This window comes from Cyprinus carpio, chromosome A6 (genome assembly GCF_018340385.1).
Source record: "Cyprinus carpio isolate SPL01 chromosome A6, ASM1834038v1, whole genome shotgun sequence".
NCBI lineage: Eukaryota > Metazoa > Chordata > Actinopteri > Cypriniformes > Cyprinidae > Cyprinus > Cyprinus carpio.
In genome coordinates this window covers 23,894,315-23,913,633 of record NC_056577.1, presented here as the reverse complement: position 1 = coordinate 23,913,633, position 19,319 = coordinate 23,894,315, and the positions used below count along the sequence as shown (strand labels likewise).

Below are 19,319 nucleotides of genomic sequence, written 5' to 3'. Positions count from 1 at the left end.
TTTCAGTTTTAAAACGTGTATAGTACACACATCTGGCAAAAATATACACTATAGGCCTATAAACATTTTTGTGTGCAGCATAGATATGAGGGTAAGACAGTCGAGTCCACGTCCATAGGCTACTAAAATGAAATGCTCACTTGCATTTCATGTTATGGTCATTAGATGGAGATGTTCTACACACACTTAGGCAGTCGGCCAGTGGGATAGACTGATACTGTCTTGAAGAGTATCAGCTGTGTGCTAAGCTATGTTACTTTTTTACTTCTCAACTGGTTGCAGAAGTTTCGCACACTGGATGAGAAGCGGCGTTATAATGCATTATAAATGTACCAAATCCTTGTTCTTGTACTACTACATTAAGTCTGTAAGATTGTACATTTTACATCCTAGTCAACATTTTAATAGGCTATTAGAAACAGTAATAATAGTAGGCTATTAGTTAGATGCCAGATATTATTTATTAAGCTTTGGATAGTAGATTTTTAGAATAGAGATCACGGTTCTCCCACGATTCTGAAAACAAAACATTAGACAAAAACAAAATAATATATAGGCTAATTCACTTAGGTTTCTTACAAACTATTTTGTTTATTGTTATAAATGAGTCTAAAATGTTATAAATGATCCTATTAAAAATATAAATATGCAAAAAAAAAACAATTTAAATACATGCATGAACGAATCTCTTGATTGAATGAATAAGACATCAAATGCATTTTAACAGTCATTGGTGGTCGCTACTGGATGCACTTAAGCTGCTGTGTTGTTATTGTCACAGAACCTACCAGCGCTGCTTCTCTTCACTGCCCTCAACAACTCCTCCCCGTGGCTTCATGGGATAGTAGCCTACGGAAGGTAGCCTACTGTTTTTGGAATACTGTGAATTCAGCCAAACTATTCATTGTGTGTACTGTTTTTAGACTAAATAGTATGGAAGTAGACATTTAAATAATTGTCTTCAAGTTGTCATATTGAGGAAAATAGATCTGAGAGCAACTACTGATCCAACAACAGCTGCAAGAGTACTTTCAACTCATTGTGGTGTGTGTGTGTGAGAGAGAGAATGAGTAGAGAAAAAAGTTTTTTCAGGGCACACATTCACAAGACGTTCATTAGCAGAGTGTAGGTTGATTTTCCTTGCCTTGCAGGGAACAGAAGATAAGAGGTGCCTAGTGCCACAGAGTAGATGGCCGGTCATTACTTCGAACCCAGGAGGAGAAGGAAGGGGAGACTGAGCCGAGGTTAGTGAAGCTATGATGAGTGTTAGATTTCACCTCAGATAGCTTACTTCAAACAGTCTCCAAAATCAGAGACGGGCCTTTTTTATATCTCTCCAGGCCTTGCTTGAGTTTTCGCACATGAGGCCCTGTATCATCAGCATTTTAAATAAGACCTTTGAGAGTCTTTAAAATAGTTCTCCCAACATTGGTGTCTCCTAATGCTTTCATAAACTTGCATGAGAATGACCGCTGCATTTGACCTTTGAAGCAAATCCTACATAAATCTAGAAAATTACATTAAAAAAGTAACTAAATTACAGATGAGACATTCAATGAAGTCATGTCTTATGTTGAACTTTATAAATAATAAATTGATTCTGGGTATCGATTATTATAGTAAGTTTCTTTATAGACTATTATATTAAAGTTTTCTCGACAACAAAGCTATTTAAACCTTTCACTGTTACTGCCTAGGAAAAAAGTTTATTTACTGACTTTAGTAACAACATAGTAAAAAAAAAAAAAAAACCCTATAGTGAGAACCTGTTGTTTACTGACATTGATTTGAGAAGAATACTCAAGAATATTGTTTTGAAATATCAAATGTGAAGTAAAGTTTTAAAAAGCCATCTTTTTGGAAAACAGTTCATTTAAAATCTACCATTACATAATTGAAACTAACGGTAACACTTTAGGTTAGGGAACACTACTCACTATTAAATATATTGCTTATTAGCATGCATATAACTAGCATATTGGCTGTTTATTAGTACTTAGAAAGCACATATCAATGCTTTATTCTTCATGACAGTATTTTAGATCCCTTAATCCTACCCCATACCTAAACATAACTACCTTACTAAATATTAATAAGCAGCAAATTAGGAGTTTATTGAAAGAAATATTTTTTTGTGTTGTTTACAGGTTTACCACAAATATATTGAGAAATGTTGATCCCCTAAAATTCACAGAATAGAATGAGTTTTGGGCAAGCTGACCTAAAAGGGTAGTGTTTGTGTGTGTGTGTGTGTGTGTGTGTGTGTGTGTGTGTGTGTGTGTGTGTGTGTGTGTGTGTGTGTGTTTGTGTGTGTGTAAACATGGGTTGAAATCAGGGTGGGGTGCTGCACGTATTTTAGATAAACTTGTGTGAAAGCTGAAAAGTTAATGGTTGTCTTTTCAGTTCCTGTCCCCTCTCTATTTCTGTCTGGGTGTTAAAACTGTGGCTTGTTGCCTTGGAAGTGTGCCCTAGCTGATATGAGTTTCCCGGTGAACATCAACATACTGTCTACTGAGAATTTTGTTAGTTTTATTATTAGCATCCCAAACCAGGTGTTTGCATAAAAACACAATCTGCATTCTATTCTTTTGTAATGAGTAGAATTTGGAACATCTATTGATAGTATTTCTTGAAACAACTGAAAAAGTGCTACTTGAAGTAAAGGCCTCTATGATTAGGAATAGTGAAAACCCCCCGCTGCATCATGTCTCCTCAGTCTGGCTCGTGCTCAGAATGTCATTGTGTCAGTGAAATGTCATTTACACACAAACACCGACACAGATATACAGACTTGGGCAAATGGAAAGGAATGCGGTGAGGTCAGCAGGGGTATTTACTGGAACAGCATAAAAAATAGTTTTCTTATATTCAGAAGATGAAGGGCACCCATGAGCTCTGCTCATTTTGTAAGTGAGTTTGGGGATGCATTTGCAGGTGGATGTGCAACTTGCCTGGAGTGGTTCGTATATGGGGTGGCCTACTCGTGCTTGTTTCTGAGTAAAACCACATTGTCCTCACTGCTGTCTCAGCAAAGGGCCCAGGTATCTGCAGAGACAAACCTGGATGGAGAGCACAAACAGAGAATGAGAAAGTCTCATTGAAGGGTGAAGTCTCAGTGAAATTTCCTTTAAAGCGGTAAAGCAGGTGCAAAACCAAACACAACTGATGTAACTGATTACATTCACACAGAAACACTATATGCATGTTGAGCTCCAGTGTACAAATAAGGGCCATTTAATATCATCATGCAAATTAAATAACAAATAGTTTGATTATATCAATAGCAATTTTATCATTAATTTGATGCCTGTGCAAGTGCAGCGGTGACAACTGATCATGGAGAGATAAAAAAAATATCACAGAACCACTGACTTCTACTAAATTACTTGTGAATTGGTGCATATATCAACCTGTTAACCTGCTCAGAGATGGAGAGAAAACAGAGAATGAGTCATTTATAAATGCTAGAAAGGCTAAAAGAAGATTTCATGCATACACACAATTAAACTTTGGTGTTTTAAAACCAAGGAGAAAAAGACAAAGAGATTTTTAAACAGAAGTATTACCTATTTTTTAATTTATATTTGTGTTAACTAACATATTTAATTATTACAGGTCTGCATCAAATTCTAAGTTTGCATTTCACTGTTTTTATTCATTTTGAGGAACACAGAAGCTGTTTTTGTGCAAGTGTGATGAGTAAATGCATGTTCACATTAAGTCTAGAACTACAGTAACATCATGTTCAAACAGCGCACACAACACCTCTGCACTTGCTCCCGATTTCTCTCAACATGAGGACTGGAGAGCTCTCAGTCAGTACACGGGAAAACAAAGTAATTGGTGTTACCTAATTAAAAAAGTAACTCAGATATTTCCTTGTAAATTAAAAAGTATTGCGTTACTAGTTACTTGAAAAAAGTCATCTGATTATAACTCATGATACTTGTAATGTGTTACCCCCAACATTGGTCCTCACTGAATGAGAAGTTCATGAATCAGCCAAATTATGTTTTGCATTAAATCTAAAACCCACACACCAATTGGCTTGTGTGGGTTAGAGGTGAGGTTGAGGCTTAAGTTTAGCAAATGTCATCACGGCTAAATATAAACCATTGCATCCATGAGATGTCCTTATTTGCATAGCGAAACTAACATGTTTGTGTTGATGCTTGATCGTGCAGACCATCCACCGGAAATGTACAGCCAATCCTTATTACAATTGTTACTCATCTTACATTTAGTGATATTGTAAAAAGTAGGGGTTTCCCACTTATTTTTCTCACTTTTATACCGTTCGACTTAACTCTCCATCCCAGAATAACCTTTTAATGTGCATCAAATGGTAAGTGCGGTACCAGAGAATAATGTGTGCACTGCGTTCCTTATCTATCAAATACACTCTTCTTTTATGTGACTCTGGTAGCAAACCATTATGCAAGCCGGCTATTGCAAAATGAGGATATCCATCATCTGCATGCACAACTTAGGGATTTCAAACAAAATCATTGATAAGTTTGTTAGTAGACAGAAGCAAACCACTGTTGTGTAGTTTGATGTAGTGAGAAGAGAGGAAGCTCAGCAGGAGGGGCTTCAGGGAGGGCAGTGCGAACTTAAGTGTAGCTAGATGTCACTCAGCAAAATCACACCTTTGGAGTTCGCTTTAGTGCAGGGCTGGTGTTATATGCAAGTGCTTTGAATCTAGATTTGTGTAGTTCTGCTTTTCATTGTGTAATGTGGACAGCCAGAGAGTGCAAATGCCATGTTATCTGTCTTTTTCAGATGAGAATTTGATGCCTGGAAACATATGAGAGATAGAAAAGCTATGCAGACATGACAGGTAAGAAATTCTCGTGTGTTTAAACATTATTTGCTTTGTTCGGTTACCATGTGTTTTGAAATTTTGCACGAAATGCCACATAATGTTTACTGTGTAATGTAGCAATCCTTATTGGATTTAAATATTGGTCAGTTTAAAAATAGAGACTTTGAGTCTTTTTGTGAAAGTTTTTTTGGTTTACTAGTCTTTCATCATGACAAACAAAAATGTATCTATAAACACGTCAGTCACCTAACCTGCTATTTGTGTGTATAGCGTGACTTCACAAATGTTTGAAAGACTAAAAGTGTGAGTTTTACACTTTTTAGTCTTTCAATTGGTTTTATTCATTCAGTCGTAAAGGATGGATAAATAAAATTGTTTAAGCTCCAGAACTTTTGGAAGTTAGACCTTTCTGTCCTTTGATGCTTTTCTGCTTTGGGAAAATCAGTTAGTTCTGCTTTGGAATGATTTTGATTGAAATGTTTCCCAAGAGCCATTTAAACCAAATATAGTTCAGGCAAATTGTAGGATGAGAATAGCATACTAAACTTACATAAATCTCCCATAAATCAAACAAACAAAATCTAATTTTAGCTTCAGGAAGTGGATGGGTTTCACTCTATTCGTTTTAATAGAGCACTTCCTTGTCAGCTGGAGGTTAGTGATCCAGCCCAGATTGAGTGCAGCATGGTTTCTGCGATAGCATACAACGAAATATATATATATATATATATATATATATATATATATATACACACAGAGGATGCCAGTACAGAAACTGAAAACCAATTTAACATCTCATTTTAGGGGAAATTTTGTGAACTATTTTTAACTATATTGTTTTTTTTTATTGGAATATAAATAAGCCCTGCATTGCTAAACTCTCAAGGGAGGAATCCAATATGGCAAAAAATATTGTAAATACTGAAGCTCAATGAAATATATTTTGAAATTGAAAATATATTTACTTTTAACCTTCATATACCATCATTTATTTCAATATGTATTTCAGTGTCAAGAAAATAAATTTACATTCTCACAGGAGCCTACATTTAGGCATTATTCACTACATATTTTTATTCAAATGTGTAATATATTCACATGTTATAGACAACAAAAAGTTTTATTTATTTATTTGTTTTTGGTTTAAATGTTACATGTGAATGTATTATATTTTCAATGGAGGGCAATATGTTAAATGCTTTAACAAAATAGATTTATATATATTTGAAGTTAATTTTAGTAAATACATTTTGGCCATTTTTTTGTATATGTGCACTGTTGTCTGTTTGAAATCAAAGTGATATCACAATCTTCAACTCCTAATTCAAAAAGATAGAAAAAATGAAGGATTTTATTTTAACACAGCAAATAAGTTATAAAAATGTTGAATACACAAAAGGTAGGATAATCTCTGTGTGTGTTACATTCAAAAAGTACTCTCCTTTTTTCTTTTTTTAATTAATTAATTTTTTAGACATTATGGTGAAAATAATCGTTGTGTAAATGTTGTACTATATCTGCTGGTCAAGATGACACCAGTTCTGTCATTTAACATGCGCTAACATGATTGCAAATTAACGGATTAAAGGTACAATCAAACAATATATTACTTGTCATATTATAATTAGTTTCATTAAGTGAGAAATATCGTTGTTTATTTGTAACTTAAGTCAAATACATTTGGCATTCTTGACATCCAGACAGTGCCACTGATAATAATCCAGTCGTAGCATCTGAATCTCAAACTTTATTTAAAATTTCAAATACGATATGGGTATCCACAAAGACCCACACTGGTGTTAGCTTGCATACTGCAGTGTAATTCCGGAACGCTCTGCTAGCCTGTTCTGGAACCATTTATATACATTACAGTTTCAGAACTGACATTTTATCTCATCCTCATTATGCAGATGTCTGAACTTCAGCACAGGAAGCAGGAGAGAGGGAGGGAGAGCACACAAGAGGGAAAACAGCCATTTAAACAGCCTTTGAATATAAAGAAGAGTGAACAGAGTACTCTCATTACTCTCATGTTTTTTTTTTTTTAAACAAACGTTCATTTATTGTATACCAGTGTCAAAAATTTTCAATTTTTTTTCAAATTTGAATATTTTCAAATTTTCAAAACTTTTTTTTTTTAATTAAGGGGTGATGTGTGTGTGTGTGTGTGTATATATATATCCATTTATCTCAAAAACTAATTAAATTGTAACTGAAATTCTCACTATAATGTCTGAACCCATTTTTCACCAAGCCTTGGTTAATTTCTGACCCTCTTGTATTCTGTTATTTCATATGGTGTTTCTAAAAACTCCGTCTGGACTGGTTTGATGGATAATTGTTGTGACTGGCAGGTGCAGGTGCAAGTGCCAGTGACTGGGTGAAACGAAAGCTAAATCAGCATATTCGCAATAAACACAGGTTAGAAACAATAAAAAATGCTAAAACTTGGATCTAAGGTTGCATTTTAATTGTGGTGTTGGAGTCATTTATATTTTCTGTTGTTCAGGAAATCAGGTCAGGATCCCACCAAAGTTTGTGCATCCAACATACCTGAATCTCATTATTTTGAGGAGGACAATCCATTAAGAAGAACAGGTGACAAATCTACACGTTCGCACTAATGTGAGCTTGTACGCATACACAAGTGAAATGAGTAGAAATCGGAGAACTTTTACATTATTTAATCAATGGTGGTCTTCACATATTTATACTTTAAGTATATTTGTGTTTGTGCATGCTTGTGAGAAGCCTCAGAGCCAATTCTGAAGCTGCGACCAAAGAGAATTGCATCAGGAAGACAGAACCCACTGCAGCGTAAAACCACTGCGCCCCCTGCTGTCAGAGCATTTGACTCTATGGGTATATAAGAACTTAACACTTGTAAAATTAAATAAAGGAAAGATATTATACAATTATTTACTACGAATTGGGTTGAAAGTTTGTTCCATCATCTTTAAGACACTGTAGTGACCTGGGCCGGGTTTCTCGATAACGATTGCTCTTACTCGTTTTCTACGAGTCATTTTACGATCGTTCGTTGTTGTTTCACGTGCGTTTCCCAAAAATGCACTTAACACAATCGCACGTAGCTGTGCTTTAAGTGCTACTTAGGAGTCGCTATCCGTTTGCCAAGTGCTGAAATGTCATCTTATAGAATGGCTCGTAATTGTAGTAGCCTACTACACGCTCGTTTATTGAAATGTAAACCTAATGCTGCGTTCTAGAAAACTCGCAAATAATAACTATAATACAATATTATTATAATTAACATAATAATATACTTTATATACATATATATATATATATATATATTATATATATACTACATATACATATATATATATATATATATATATATATATGTATATATGTATTTATATATATGTATATATACATATATACATATATATACATATATATATATATATATATATATATATATAGATATATATATATATATATATATATACACATATATATATATATATATATATATATATATATATATATATATACATATATATAAATACATATATACATATATATATATATATATATATATATACAATATACATATATATATATATATATATATATATACATTTATACATACATATATATATATATATATATATATATATATATATAAATATATATTATATATATATATATATATATATATATATATATATATATATATATATATATATAATATATATATATATATAATAGTACCACTACAGTATATAATATAGAGACGTTAATATTAACAGACCGTAATATTAAGATCAGTCGTACGATCGTTTTTACGAACTTCTTAGGCTTACGAAGCTTTTGGGAAACTCAGCCCAGGTATGTATATTTTGTAGGGGGGTCTTCCAGTTCTACTTCAGTATCCATAGGAAGTTCATTACCAGATAAACAGATGAGCCGTCAAGAGCCACAGACCTATAGCACATCAGCGTCACACGAGGTCTGTAACTGGTTTCTCTCTGTCTCTCTTTTTATATGTGTTTTCTCATATGAGTAAAAGATGGTGTAGGGGTCCAGGCATAATTTTCTTTTTTGTAGTTAATTTTCTTCCTTTTTACAAAGCTGACGTTGTGATTGTGTAATTAAAGTAACTAATTAAAGTTTTTTTTTTTGCTTGTTTTTTGTCAGTTATTATAGGATGGATGAGTATTGTGATTGCTTAGTATTTTTTTTTTTTTTTTTAAATCAATACTTTGTTTAATCATTAGTGGTTCTCAATTGTTTTGATTCAAAAGCCCCTCACTGTCCAACATAATATTTGCTAAATGCATACATTTTAATTTTAATTTAAATATAAATTTTTATTATTATTTTTTTTTTTATTTGATAGGATTTTGTGACTATAAGATTCAAGACTGTATGTTTGTCGGGGAAAAAATAAGATTTTTTGTGTATTTTCAGAATTTTAAGTTTTAATTGATTTTTTCAAATATATAATTAAATAATTGTAAACTATAAAATGGTTGAAAAGGCATGCATTTTAAGATTATTATTTACTTTTATTTTTATTCAGATTATTTAATATACTTTTATAACGCAATATTTTTTATTTTATTACCCTGTCATTAATTCATAAAACTAGTCAACATACAATGTTGCTAATGCAGCTGCTGAAGGCATTCTCTCTTCTGACCGATGTAATCCATCTCTTTTTTCAAAGTTGTGGAAATATATATATATATATATATATATATATATATATATATATATATATATATATATATATATGTATATATATGTATATATATGTATGTATATATATATATGTATATGTATATGTATATATATATATATATATGTATATGTATATATGTATATGTATATGTATATATATATATATATATATATATGTATATGTATATGTATATGTATATATATATGTATATGTATATATATATATTTGGTATTTGAATAAATGGGAATGCAAAACAAATATTTGCTATGCTCCAACAATTTACTGTACTACAGTTTATTTCCATGTTCCAAACATGCAAATGTGAAAAGGGTCCATTGCAGTTGTTTAAAAATTGTTTTAATGCTACGTTCAACCTGTACCTTGCTCATTCCTGATTGCAGCGACATTAATCTACTTTTCTTCAGGATGAATCTCCTCTACACATCGGCATTCAGAACCCCATGCTCTGGAATAGAAATGCACAGCCCGTATTTACCTTGCCTCCACCTGTTGTCGCAGGTAACACACATTAACTAATCTTGAAACCAAAAAAATTGTGTAAATGACAAAAAAAGCGTAATTTGCTATTTAATTTTGTCTTTCACAGCTCCTTGGCAGTGGACAGTGATGTCTCATAGGCCTTTGAGCAGATCCCAGTCGGCACCTTCTTTTATCCAGCACATCCACACTCAGACTGTTACGATTACACACCAACAGCAATGGCCACAGGAGACATTACAGCAGCACACTGAGACAAATGCTCATTTGCAAGCAAACACACAGTGCTCTTGTGCACAGGCTCATTGTAAGGTCCCTTTTCGCATGGTGCGGCCCACGTCTTCTGTAGTGCTGAGAAGAGACAGAGGGAGAGCAAGAAAGGACTTACACATGCGGTCCCAATCGCTGCATGAAAAGTGTCTCAGTAATCATCGGGGAGTACTGCACAACAGTGAATGCTGTGATGAACAACACAGAGTGTATCACCGGAACCTTGCACGTGAGCATTCCACTCCAGACACCTTTAACAGAAGACATTTTTCCTCACCTCTAGCCCTGGATGTCAGGAGAAAACAAAACTATACCACAGGTACGAGGAATGAGGGTGTCACAACAAAGTATAGCCATAATGCTTTTGAGTGTTAAAAAATGTAAAAAATTATTAAATGTTTCTGCACAATTTCTAAGTCACTAATCAAATAAGTCAGTTTGTGTTAATGAGCTCTCTGGTTGGATGTTCTAGCTTCCATTGAAGCACAAGATTTGTATCATTCTCACATCATGCTGGATAACATCACCATTGGGATTTATTTACACAAACTTCATGAAGCTCAATTATTGTTTTTTCAGTGTTTGAGAACCTTTTTCACTAGTGGTCTTAGAGCTTTGGGCTCCACTGTTCATATTTATATTTAAGGAATATCACAAGAAAAGTCAAAGTGCAGTTTTTCAGACCAGCAGTGAAAGTGTAATGTTATCTTTTCTTAAAAAAAGTAAAAAAAATAAAAAATAATGATATTGAGGAACATAAAGTTTAGATACAATATTGCCATTTGGTTGGGGTGTCTACTACAATTTAATTAATTGCACTATATATATATATATATATATATATATATATATATATATATATATATATATATATATATATATATATATAATTATACAATGTGGCTGTAGTGACTGAGAAATTACCCCCAAAACATAATTTAAAGTCATTATTGAGTTCAATAAAAAAAACTTAAAAATAGCATCAAAAAGTAGTTTTAGAAAATAATATTATGTTCTGCTGTGGCTTTATACCTAATATTTTCATTTGAAAAATTGAGCAAAAACACACAGTATTGTGTCTAAAATATGACACAATATTAACTTTTATATTATCACGGTAACTCTGCAGCCCTAATATATATTTCTGTTTATTTTAAAGTATATTTGTGTGTGTAGGTTTGGTGTTGGATTATAAGATGCTGCAACATGAGTGTAACTGTGGAGATGTGACCAGCTGTAATACTGGGTATACTGGCAGAATTGCGAGTATCTGGTCAAGATTGCAGCACTGTGGCCTCAAGAGTCAGTGTAAGGTAAACAATGCTGAACAGCTCATAAAGCTATAAATATTATTGCAGTGGTGAGAATTTACTTCCAAGTGTGTGTGTGTGTGTGTGTGTGTGTGTGTGTGTGTGTGTGTGTGTATGTGTGCTTGTCTCTTAGTGGGTTAAAGGCAGGCCAGCCACGTTTGAGGAACTACTGTCAGTCCATTCAGAACAGCTTCTTTGTTCATACTCTGGGTTCTCAGAAAGTTCATCTTCCATACCATATCGAAGTCAAACATATTTTGATACAGTATTGAATAGTTCCAGCAGTGCAGCAATAATGAAGATGTCAGTGGGCAGTGTGATTGAGCTGGCTTTCCGTGTGGCTGAAGGAGAGCTAAGGGTGAGATTCCCATAGTCCACAATTCTTTCTCCTATAACCACAGAGATTTGACCAATTCAGATTCTTACTCCTTTTTCTGACTCATCCTCAGAATGGGTTTGCTGTAGTCACACCTCCAGGACACCATGTATCACATTCTCAAACATTGTGAGTTTCACTTGATACAACTGCAGACATGTTTTTCGATCCAACATAAAATGGCATTCATAACAGGATTTTCAACAATGTATGCATTCATTCCACAAAGACGTATTAAATTGGTCAAAAGTGACAGTAAAGATTTTACAATTTAAAAAAAAATTATATTATATTTTATTTTATTCTATTCTATTGTATATTAAGCAGAACAACCAATTTCAACTTGATTAAAAAAATAAATAAATGCTTTTTAAGCTCCAAATCAGCATAACATGATTTCTGAAGGATCATGTGACTTTAAAGACTGGAGTGATGGCTGCTGAAAATTCAGCTTTGAAATCACAGGAATAAATTACATTTAAAAAATATATTACAATAGAACCATTATAAAAAAATTGTAATATTATTTCACAATATTGTTTTTCTGTATTATCCAATTATTGCAGCCTTGGTGAGCAAAAGAGGCTTCTTTGAAAAACATAAAAAACAGCTTACAAAACCCAAACTTTTCAATGGTACTGTATGCAGGTAAATAATGCTGTGTATTGCTAATTTTTTTTATTTATTTTTTTCTCTTACAGTGGTTTCGGTATCTTTAATTCTGTGGCCATTGCTGCTAAACAGCTTCAGGAGCGATCAAACATTAAAAAGATCCTTATAGTAGATTGGGTAAGACACACACACACACACGTACATACAATATTTGCCTTAGATATATTTCATCACTTGCACACATTTGCAAATACTGATAAAGGGTATTGACCATAATATGCCCATTAACTTTTTTAAGTTAAAATTTATATGGAGTAGGGATAAATAGAATTTATACAGAGTGGGGACAGAATCTTGTATAAACAAAGGAGATCAGAGTGGCTAAGAGAAACTGCTCCGAAAAGCTGAGAAACCAGCCAGTGACCCTGCATCAGTGTGGAGAGGACTGAAAGACATCAATTACAAGACAGCATCCCCCAGCACTGTGTTGTATCAACAACTGACCAATGATTTGAATGAGTTCTATTGCAGGTTTGAAAAGCCCTGTCTCACACCCCACACCCATTCTGACCTTCTCTTCTTGGATCTATTAACACCTCCAGCTACCCCCCACTCCTGCACTTCTGGTCTGTGAAAGGGATTTGCGTCAGGTCTTTCGGAAACAGAAGACAAGAAAAGCACCAGGCCCAGATGCAGAGTTGCAAAGTCTGTGTATTTTACCCAACTTAGGGCTATTTTATTATTATTATTATTATTATTATTATTATTATTATTATTATTAATATTAAAAAAATTAATTAATTCTTATTAAAAAATCACAAGCAGCATTTTTTTGAGCTTATTTTAAAAAATATGGTCGCTTGTTAGGAAAACCTGACAAGCAACTTTGTTTCTTTACATTTATGGTTGCAGTTTTCTCCAGTATATTATTTACACTGTCTGCTCACAGCTAATAGCCAATCAGTGCAATAATAAAAGTGCTGTAGCGTGATTCGTCATCGCACATCACGTTTAACATGCAGACATGTGACACTGTAATCCAAGAGATGATGGTTAATAGATGTAAATAGACATACAACGCCACCAACAGAGATGGACAGAGATGGAGAGAAAACATGGGAGCAGGTGAATGGTGCAGAGGAGGAAAGGGACCTAATTCAATTTGTAAAATCTTTTTATAATCATTAAATTAATTAATAAACAAGCAGCAATACTAATAGTGGATACATGTGGTTCGAGTTTATTTTATTATAAATATGTGGCTATATTAAAGCTCCCCCTTAGTGCTCTTGACGTATTCTCCTTTTACATCTCCAAAACTATTCTGTTCGCAGGAGATCGAAGGGTAGTGTGTGCACTCCCGCTTTGTTACAGTTTGATGATATTTGTAAAATAACTTCCGTTTTTTCTCTTCAGACTCAGAGTGGTTTCAGTTTATTATGCTGCAAGCTTATTTATTTATAATAAATAATATTGATTATAATAAATAATATAATAATACTGGGCTTGTTTTGGGCTTGTTTTTGAAGCTGTGGTTGTTTATTTTTCTTGGCAACACTGCCCAGACGGCGTTACACCAGCCTATCTAAAATCTTGTGCTGACCAGCTGGCCCTTATCTTCACACAGATCTTTAACAGATCACTGGAGCTGTGCGAAGTCCCTTCCTGCTTTGGACCCTCCACCATCATCCCCATCCCAAAGAAACCCAAAGTCACAGGACTGAATGGCTACAGACCTGTTGCTTCAACATTCTGTGGTCATGAAGTCATTTGAAAGACTGGTCCTGCCCACCTAAAGGACATCACTGGACCCTTACTGGGCCCCCTGCAGTTTGCCTACTGAGCAAACAGGTATGTGGATTATGCAGTCAGTATGGGACTGCAGTACATCTTGCAACATCTGAACAGACCAGGAACTTATGTGAGGATCTTGTTCGTGGACTTCAGCTCGGCCTTCAGCACTATCATCCCAAACCTCCTCCTGTCCAAATTAACCCATCTCTCTGTGCCCACCTCCATCAGTCAGTGGATCACCAGCTTCCTGAGAGACAGGAACCTCATCCAGCACCCGCACCATCAGCACTGGTGCCCCTCAGGGATGTGTTCTCTCCCCTTTGCTTTTCTCACTATGCACCAATGATTGCATCTCTAAAGACCCTTCTGTCAAACTTGAAGTTTGCAGACGACACCACACTTATCGGCCCCATATATGACGGTGACAAGTCTGCTTACAGACAGGAAATTTTGAAGAGCTGGCTGTATGGTGCAGTTATAACATTGTCAAAAAGGCCCGGCAGAATTTGTACTTCCTTTACCAGCTGAGGAAGTTCCTTCTCTGGAGTCCGTCCTCTGCACTTCAGTAATAGTCTGGTTCAGCTCAGCTACCAAATCAGACCTTAGAAGATTGCAACGAATAGTCCGGACTGCTGAGCGAATCACTGGCACAACCCTCCCCACTCTCCAAGAACTGCGCTCATCCAGACTGAGTAAAAGGGCTGGCAAAATCATTCTGGACCCCTCACATCCAGCACACTTCCTCTTTGAACTGTTGCCATCTGATTGGTGCTACAGAGCACTGAGCACCAGCACAGCAAGGCATAAGAACAGTTTCTTCCCTCAGACAGTCCATCTCACGAACTTGGCAATAAACGTGTAATACACAACACTATTTATACATTTGTTCATTTAACACCCCATACTTCTTATTCACATTTCCTTGTATTTGTACATATACCTGTACACACAAATACCATCTATTGTATATTTTATGTATATTATATATATATTTTTTTATATTTGTTATATATTATTATTTCCTATTTACTTATTCTATTTTTACTATCTGTCTGGTCACTGTAATCTGTTTGTGCTGTGGAAGCTTCCGGCACAAACATTAAACATTTCACCTTAAACATTTTTTTTCCCTATTTGTATTAAATTAATAATGTTTCCAAAAGGTTTGTGTGTTTTTTTTTCATCACTAATCATTGCACTCTGCACTTTTATTAGGATGTTCATCATGGTTATGGAACTGAGGAGATATTCTACACAGATCCTAGTGTCCTCTATATATCCCTGCATCGCTCTGACAATGGTTCTTTCTTCCGTGGAAGTGGACAACCCACCAGGGTTAGTTATGTGTACATCCCTTTATGAAACTAGTGAGCGTGTTTGAGATTTGAGCATGACTGTGCATTCTTTAAGTGTAAAATTACTATGTCTGTATGTAAACTGAAGCTATATGTATGTGTTGCAGGTAGGATCTGATGGAGGGGAAGGCTTTAATGTAAATGTGGCGTGGTCAGGAGGCCTGAGTCCTCCAATGGAAGATGCAGAATACCTAGCTGCATTCAGGTACTATTCTGATGTACTTTTAGTATGTTTAGTGTCATTTTAGTCTCACGTTAAAGGGATCATTCACACAAAATAAAAATTAATTTATCATTTACACACTCTCATGCCATTGAGGCAACCTGTTTTCAATTCTGTCTGGTGCCACTGTTAACTCTACATGAACTAAATAGCTAAATATTCTGTCTCTCTTTATAGAACGGTTGTTATGCCAATTGCTCATGAGTTTTCCCCAGATGTGGTCCTGGTTTCAGCTGGTTTTGATGCTACAGAGGGCCATCCAGAGGATCTGGGTGGATATAGAGTCTCAGCAGAATGTATGTATTAGAAATACAAACTGTGACAGAGTGTCTACAGTTTTCATGTAATCTACAATATTTTAAGAAATGTTATTCATATTCAATAAGCATGAAGATAAATAGCACATACAAATAAATACTGGGTAAAAATGCATTTTAAAAATGTATTTTTTGTTGATAATTTTTAGTATTGAATAAAATATTATTTTATTTATAATCAACATTTCTCTTGGCTCATTAACTAACTTAAACTGTTTTGCAAGAGCATTTAATTATATTATCTGAGCCTGAGGGTGTTTCTGTTGTTTCTGCATTTTTCTTGCTCTGTAGGGTTTCCCCTTAGAAAAGTCCTTAAAATACTTCAGATGGAAAGCAGAAGCGCTTATAATGACTTGGCAATTTTGATTGGATTCAAAAGTCATGGCCATATTATAGTTATGATTTAGCCAGCTATCATGAACTGTTAAATCAAGAGTCACTATAATGCCTCCAGGATGTTCTGTGATTGAATGCCATTTGTGTCAGTATGACGTGTGTCACTGACCAGATATGCAAATAATCATTTGAAGTTTTCACATGGTTTTTATTTTACATGGTATGTCTCAGGTTTTGGATTCTTGACCCGGAAATTAATGGAGTTGGCTGAAGGTCGAGTGATGATGGTGTTAGAGGGAGGTCATAACCTCATAACCCTCTGCGATGCGTTGCAAGCCTGTGTCAGTGCTCTCGTGGGAAATGAGGTGTGTGTGTTTACAGATGCCTACATGCACACTTCAGCACCTTGAGTATTGTTTGAATGTTTGAGTGTTTTTACAGCCTGAGCCTTTAGATGAGAAGGAATTAGTGAGAGAACCCTGTGTCAATGCAGTCGAGTCTCTGAAGACAGTTCTACATGTTCAGAGTGAGAATCGTTCTGTTGGCATTGTTCATGTCTATTTTCTGTGGTCTTTTTGATCTTTTCATAAATCTCTCTCTCTCTCTCAGGCAGGTACTGGCATTCAGTGAGGTCTATGGTAGACACTGTGTCTCTGTCCTACGTGAATGCGGAGAGGAGATACTCAGCAGGCAGGGAAGCTGCTTTAGTCCTGGATGGCCTCCATATGACTGCTCCAAGAAGTAGCTGGTAAGATGACAGTGTAGAGTTAAAAATTCCATTTATCTCTTCATTTTTTTCATGGCTCCTAACGTTTTAAGAAACATTGCAGAAATGTGGGTTGGCACTGTTGCATCAGTATGCTAATATATTTCAGTATTAGCATATTGACGGACTAACGCGGCTAGATATGGACTGACATGACTATTGATATTGATGTTCTTTGCTCTATAGTTTCCTAAGTGAGCCAATGGAGCATGATGAAGCTGAATCGATGTAGAAGCCAGTCTGTCTGTTTTTTTGAAAGACTTTAATCCTCTCCAAGCAGAAGTCGGACATCCAGGGCTGGTAACAGACTGAAGCTACTATGACATTACTATGGTGGCTGCAGTCTTGTGTGAGAAAGGAGACAATCCTAAGGAACTAGGCTGTCAATCTCATGCGATTGATTTTAATGCTTAGTCATTTGTTTGATGACAAGATTTTGCAATTATAGCTTGCTCATGAAGCCTCTGGGCAATGTCAAATAAGGATACGCAGACAGGAAGTGAAAATATAATTAAATTAAGTCATTTTTTTATCATTCAGCAAGGATGCATTGCTTTCGTACTTTCTATTCATCAATGAATGAAAGAACATGTTTTCAGCATTGACAACTGTTTCTTGAACACCAAATCTGCATAATGACCGCTGAAAATGTAGCTTTGCCATCACAGGAATAAATTACATTTTTAAAAACATATTCATAGAAAAGTTATTTAAAATTGTAATATTTCACAATATTACTGTTTTTGTATTTTTGCTAAATGCAGCCTTGATGTGCATGAGACTTCTTTCAAAAACATGGAAAATTTGCACCAACCCCAAACGTTTGAAGAGTAGTTTATTAAATTGTTACTGTTTAAATGTGGAATGATAAATGACCAGTTTTGGGCATCTGTTAGTTTTACATTCAAATCTTTTAAATGATCAGTAGTCCTTGATACCTTTAAAATGGTCTTGATGATTTAATAATAAAAGCTTTTGTTAATTGGACTTTATATTCATCAATCATTACAAATTTTAAAAGAAAAAATTAGACATTTTGCATTGTGTTCAAGCTAAATTTTTGTCATTATTAATATTGATAGATTTCCTTCAGTGAATATGTAAGGCAGCTGTCCTTGTATGTCAAGTCTTTATATAGCAAGACTTTTTGCATTGTGTTCAAGACTTGAGACATTTTGCATTGTGTTCAAGCTAAATTTTTGTCATTATTAATATTGATAGATTCCTTGTATGTCAAGTCTTTATATAGCAAGCGTAAAGAAAAGGGTACAAGTACTTTGTGCATTATGTCACTTAGGCTGTAATTCATTTCTGAGAATATTTTGTTTTCATTACCAAGTTGGTCTATAAATGCATTTAAAGATATTTTGTGAAATACCATGACATCAGCATTTGCATATATTCTACTTTTTACATTGATGTTTTTTAATATCCTTTTCATTTCATTTGTCTTCAAATGTCTCAAAATTAAACCTGTATTTTTACTTTTTAATAGTTTTGAAATCAAGAAGCATGTGTTAGGTTATTTTATTAATGGGTCACTGACAAAAACAAAGTAATTGATTTCATAACAATACAATCGCTATGCTCAAAAAAGTGCCGGAAATGTCAGGTAAAAGCAAAAATCTGGATCTGTATACATTCTAACAGTATAATAATGTTTGTGTGTAAATATAAAAAAGTTCAACTTAACATATGACAAATGCATGCTGTATTATCGGAATGAATTTATACTTACCAACACTCAGCCATATAACAGGTGACAGACATGTGATGGTAAATCTTAAAATCTCTAACCATGTTTGTCTTGTGGGGAAATAAAAATTGCTACAAAAATCATTTAATTCTTCAAATGTGTGCTGGATGTTGTTTTCTTAAGCTTTAGGATCATGAAAGTAGAAACAAGAAGAGAATTTCCACAACATA

The 19,319-nt window shown here is 34.4% G+C and overlaps 1 protein-coding gene across 6 annotated transcripts; it reads left to right on the top strand.

The window, feature by feature from the left end:
* Window positions 1–4,632: 4,632 nt before the first annotated feature.
* On the top strand, window positions 4,633–19,237 carry LOC109080777 (histone deacetylase 7-like). Of its 6 annotated transcripts, none has more exons than XM_042758523.1 (19): window positions 4,633–4,840; window positions 6,736–6,838; window positions 7,180–7,246; window positions 7,335–7,423; window positions 7,577–7,687; window positions 8,698–8,801; window positions 9,962–10,055; window positions 10,144–10,533; window positions 11,481–11,617; window positions 11,748–11,972; window positions 12,064–12,119; window positions 12,692–12,779; window positions 15,612–15,731; window positions 15,859–15,956; window positions 16,152–16,270; window positions 16,859–16,992; window positions 17,069–17,153; window positions 17,237–17,375; window positions 17,580–19,237. In XM_042758523.1, the coding sequence occupies exons 2-19, from the start codon at window positions 6,736–6,738 to the stop codon at window positions 17,623–17,625; spliced, it is 2,205 nt and encodes a 734-aa protein (XP_042614457.1). In that variant the 5' UTR covers window positions 4,633–4,840; the 3' UTR covers window positions 17,626–19,237. The 6 variants fall into 6 exon arrangements, with proteins under 6 accessions (XP_042614457.1, XP_042614456.1, XP_042614458.1 ...); XM_042758522.1 differs by having other exon boundaries at window positions 4,634–4,840; window positions 10,144–10,623; XM_042758524.1 differs by lacking the exon at window positions 6,736–6,838 and having other exon boundaries at window positions 4,634–4,840; window positions 10,144–10,623.
* The last annotated feature ends 82 nt before the right edge of the window (window positions 19,238–19,319 follow it).

What these genes read in the sequence shown, in the direction of transcription:
- LOC109080777 (XM_042758522.1), top strand. Translation starts at nt 6,736, where the DNA reads ATGTCTGAACTTCAGCACAGGAAGCAGGAGAGAGGGAGGGAGAGCACA. An exon ending in ATATAGAGTCTCAGCAGAAT is followed by an intron (nt 16,271 to 16,858) that starts GTATGTATTAGA and finishes GGTATGTCTCAG; the next exon opens with GTTTTGGATTCTTGACCCGG. An exon ending in GACAGTTCTACATGTTCAGA is followed by an intron (nt 17,154 to 17,236) that starts GTGAGAATCGTT and finishes TCTCTCTCTCAG; the next exon opens with GCAGGTACTGGCATTCAGTG.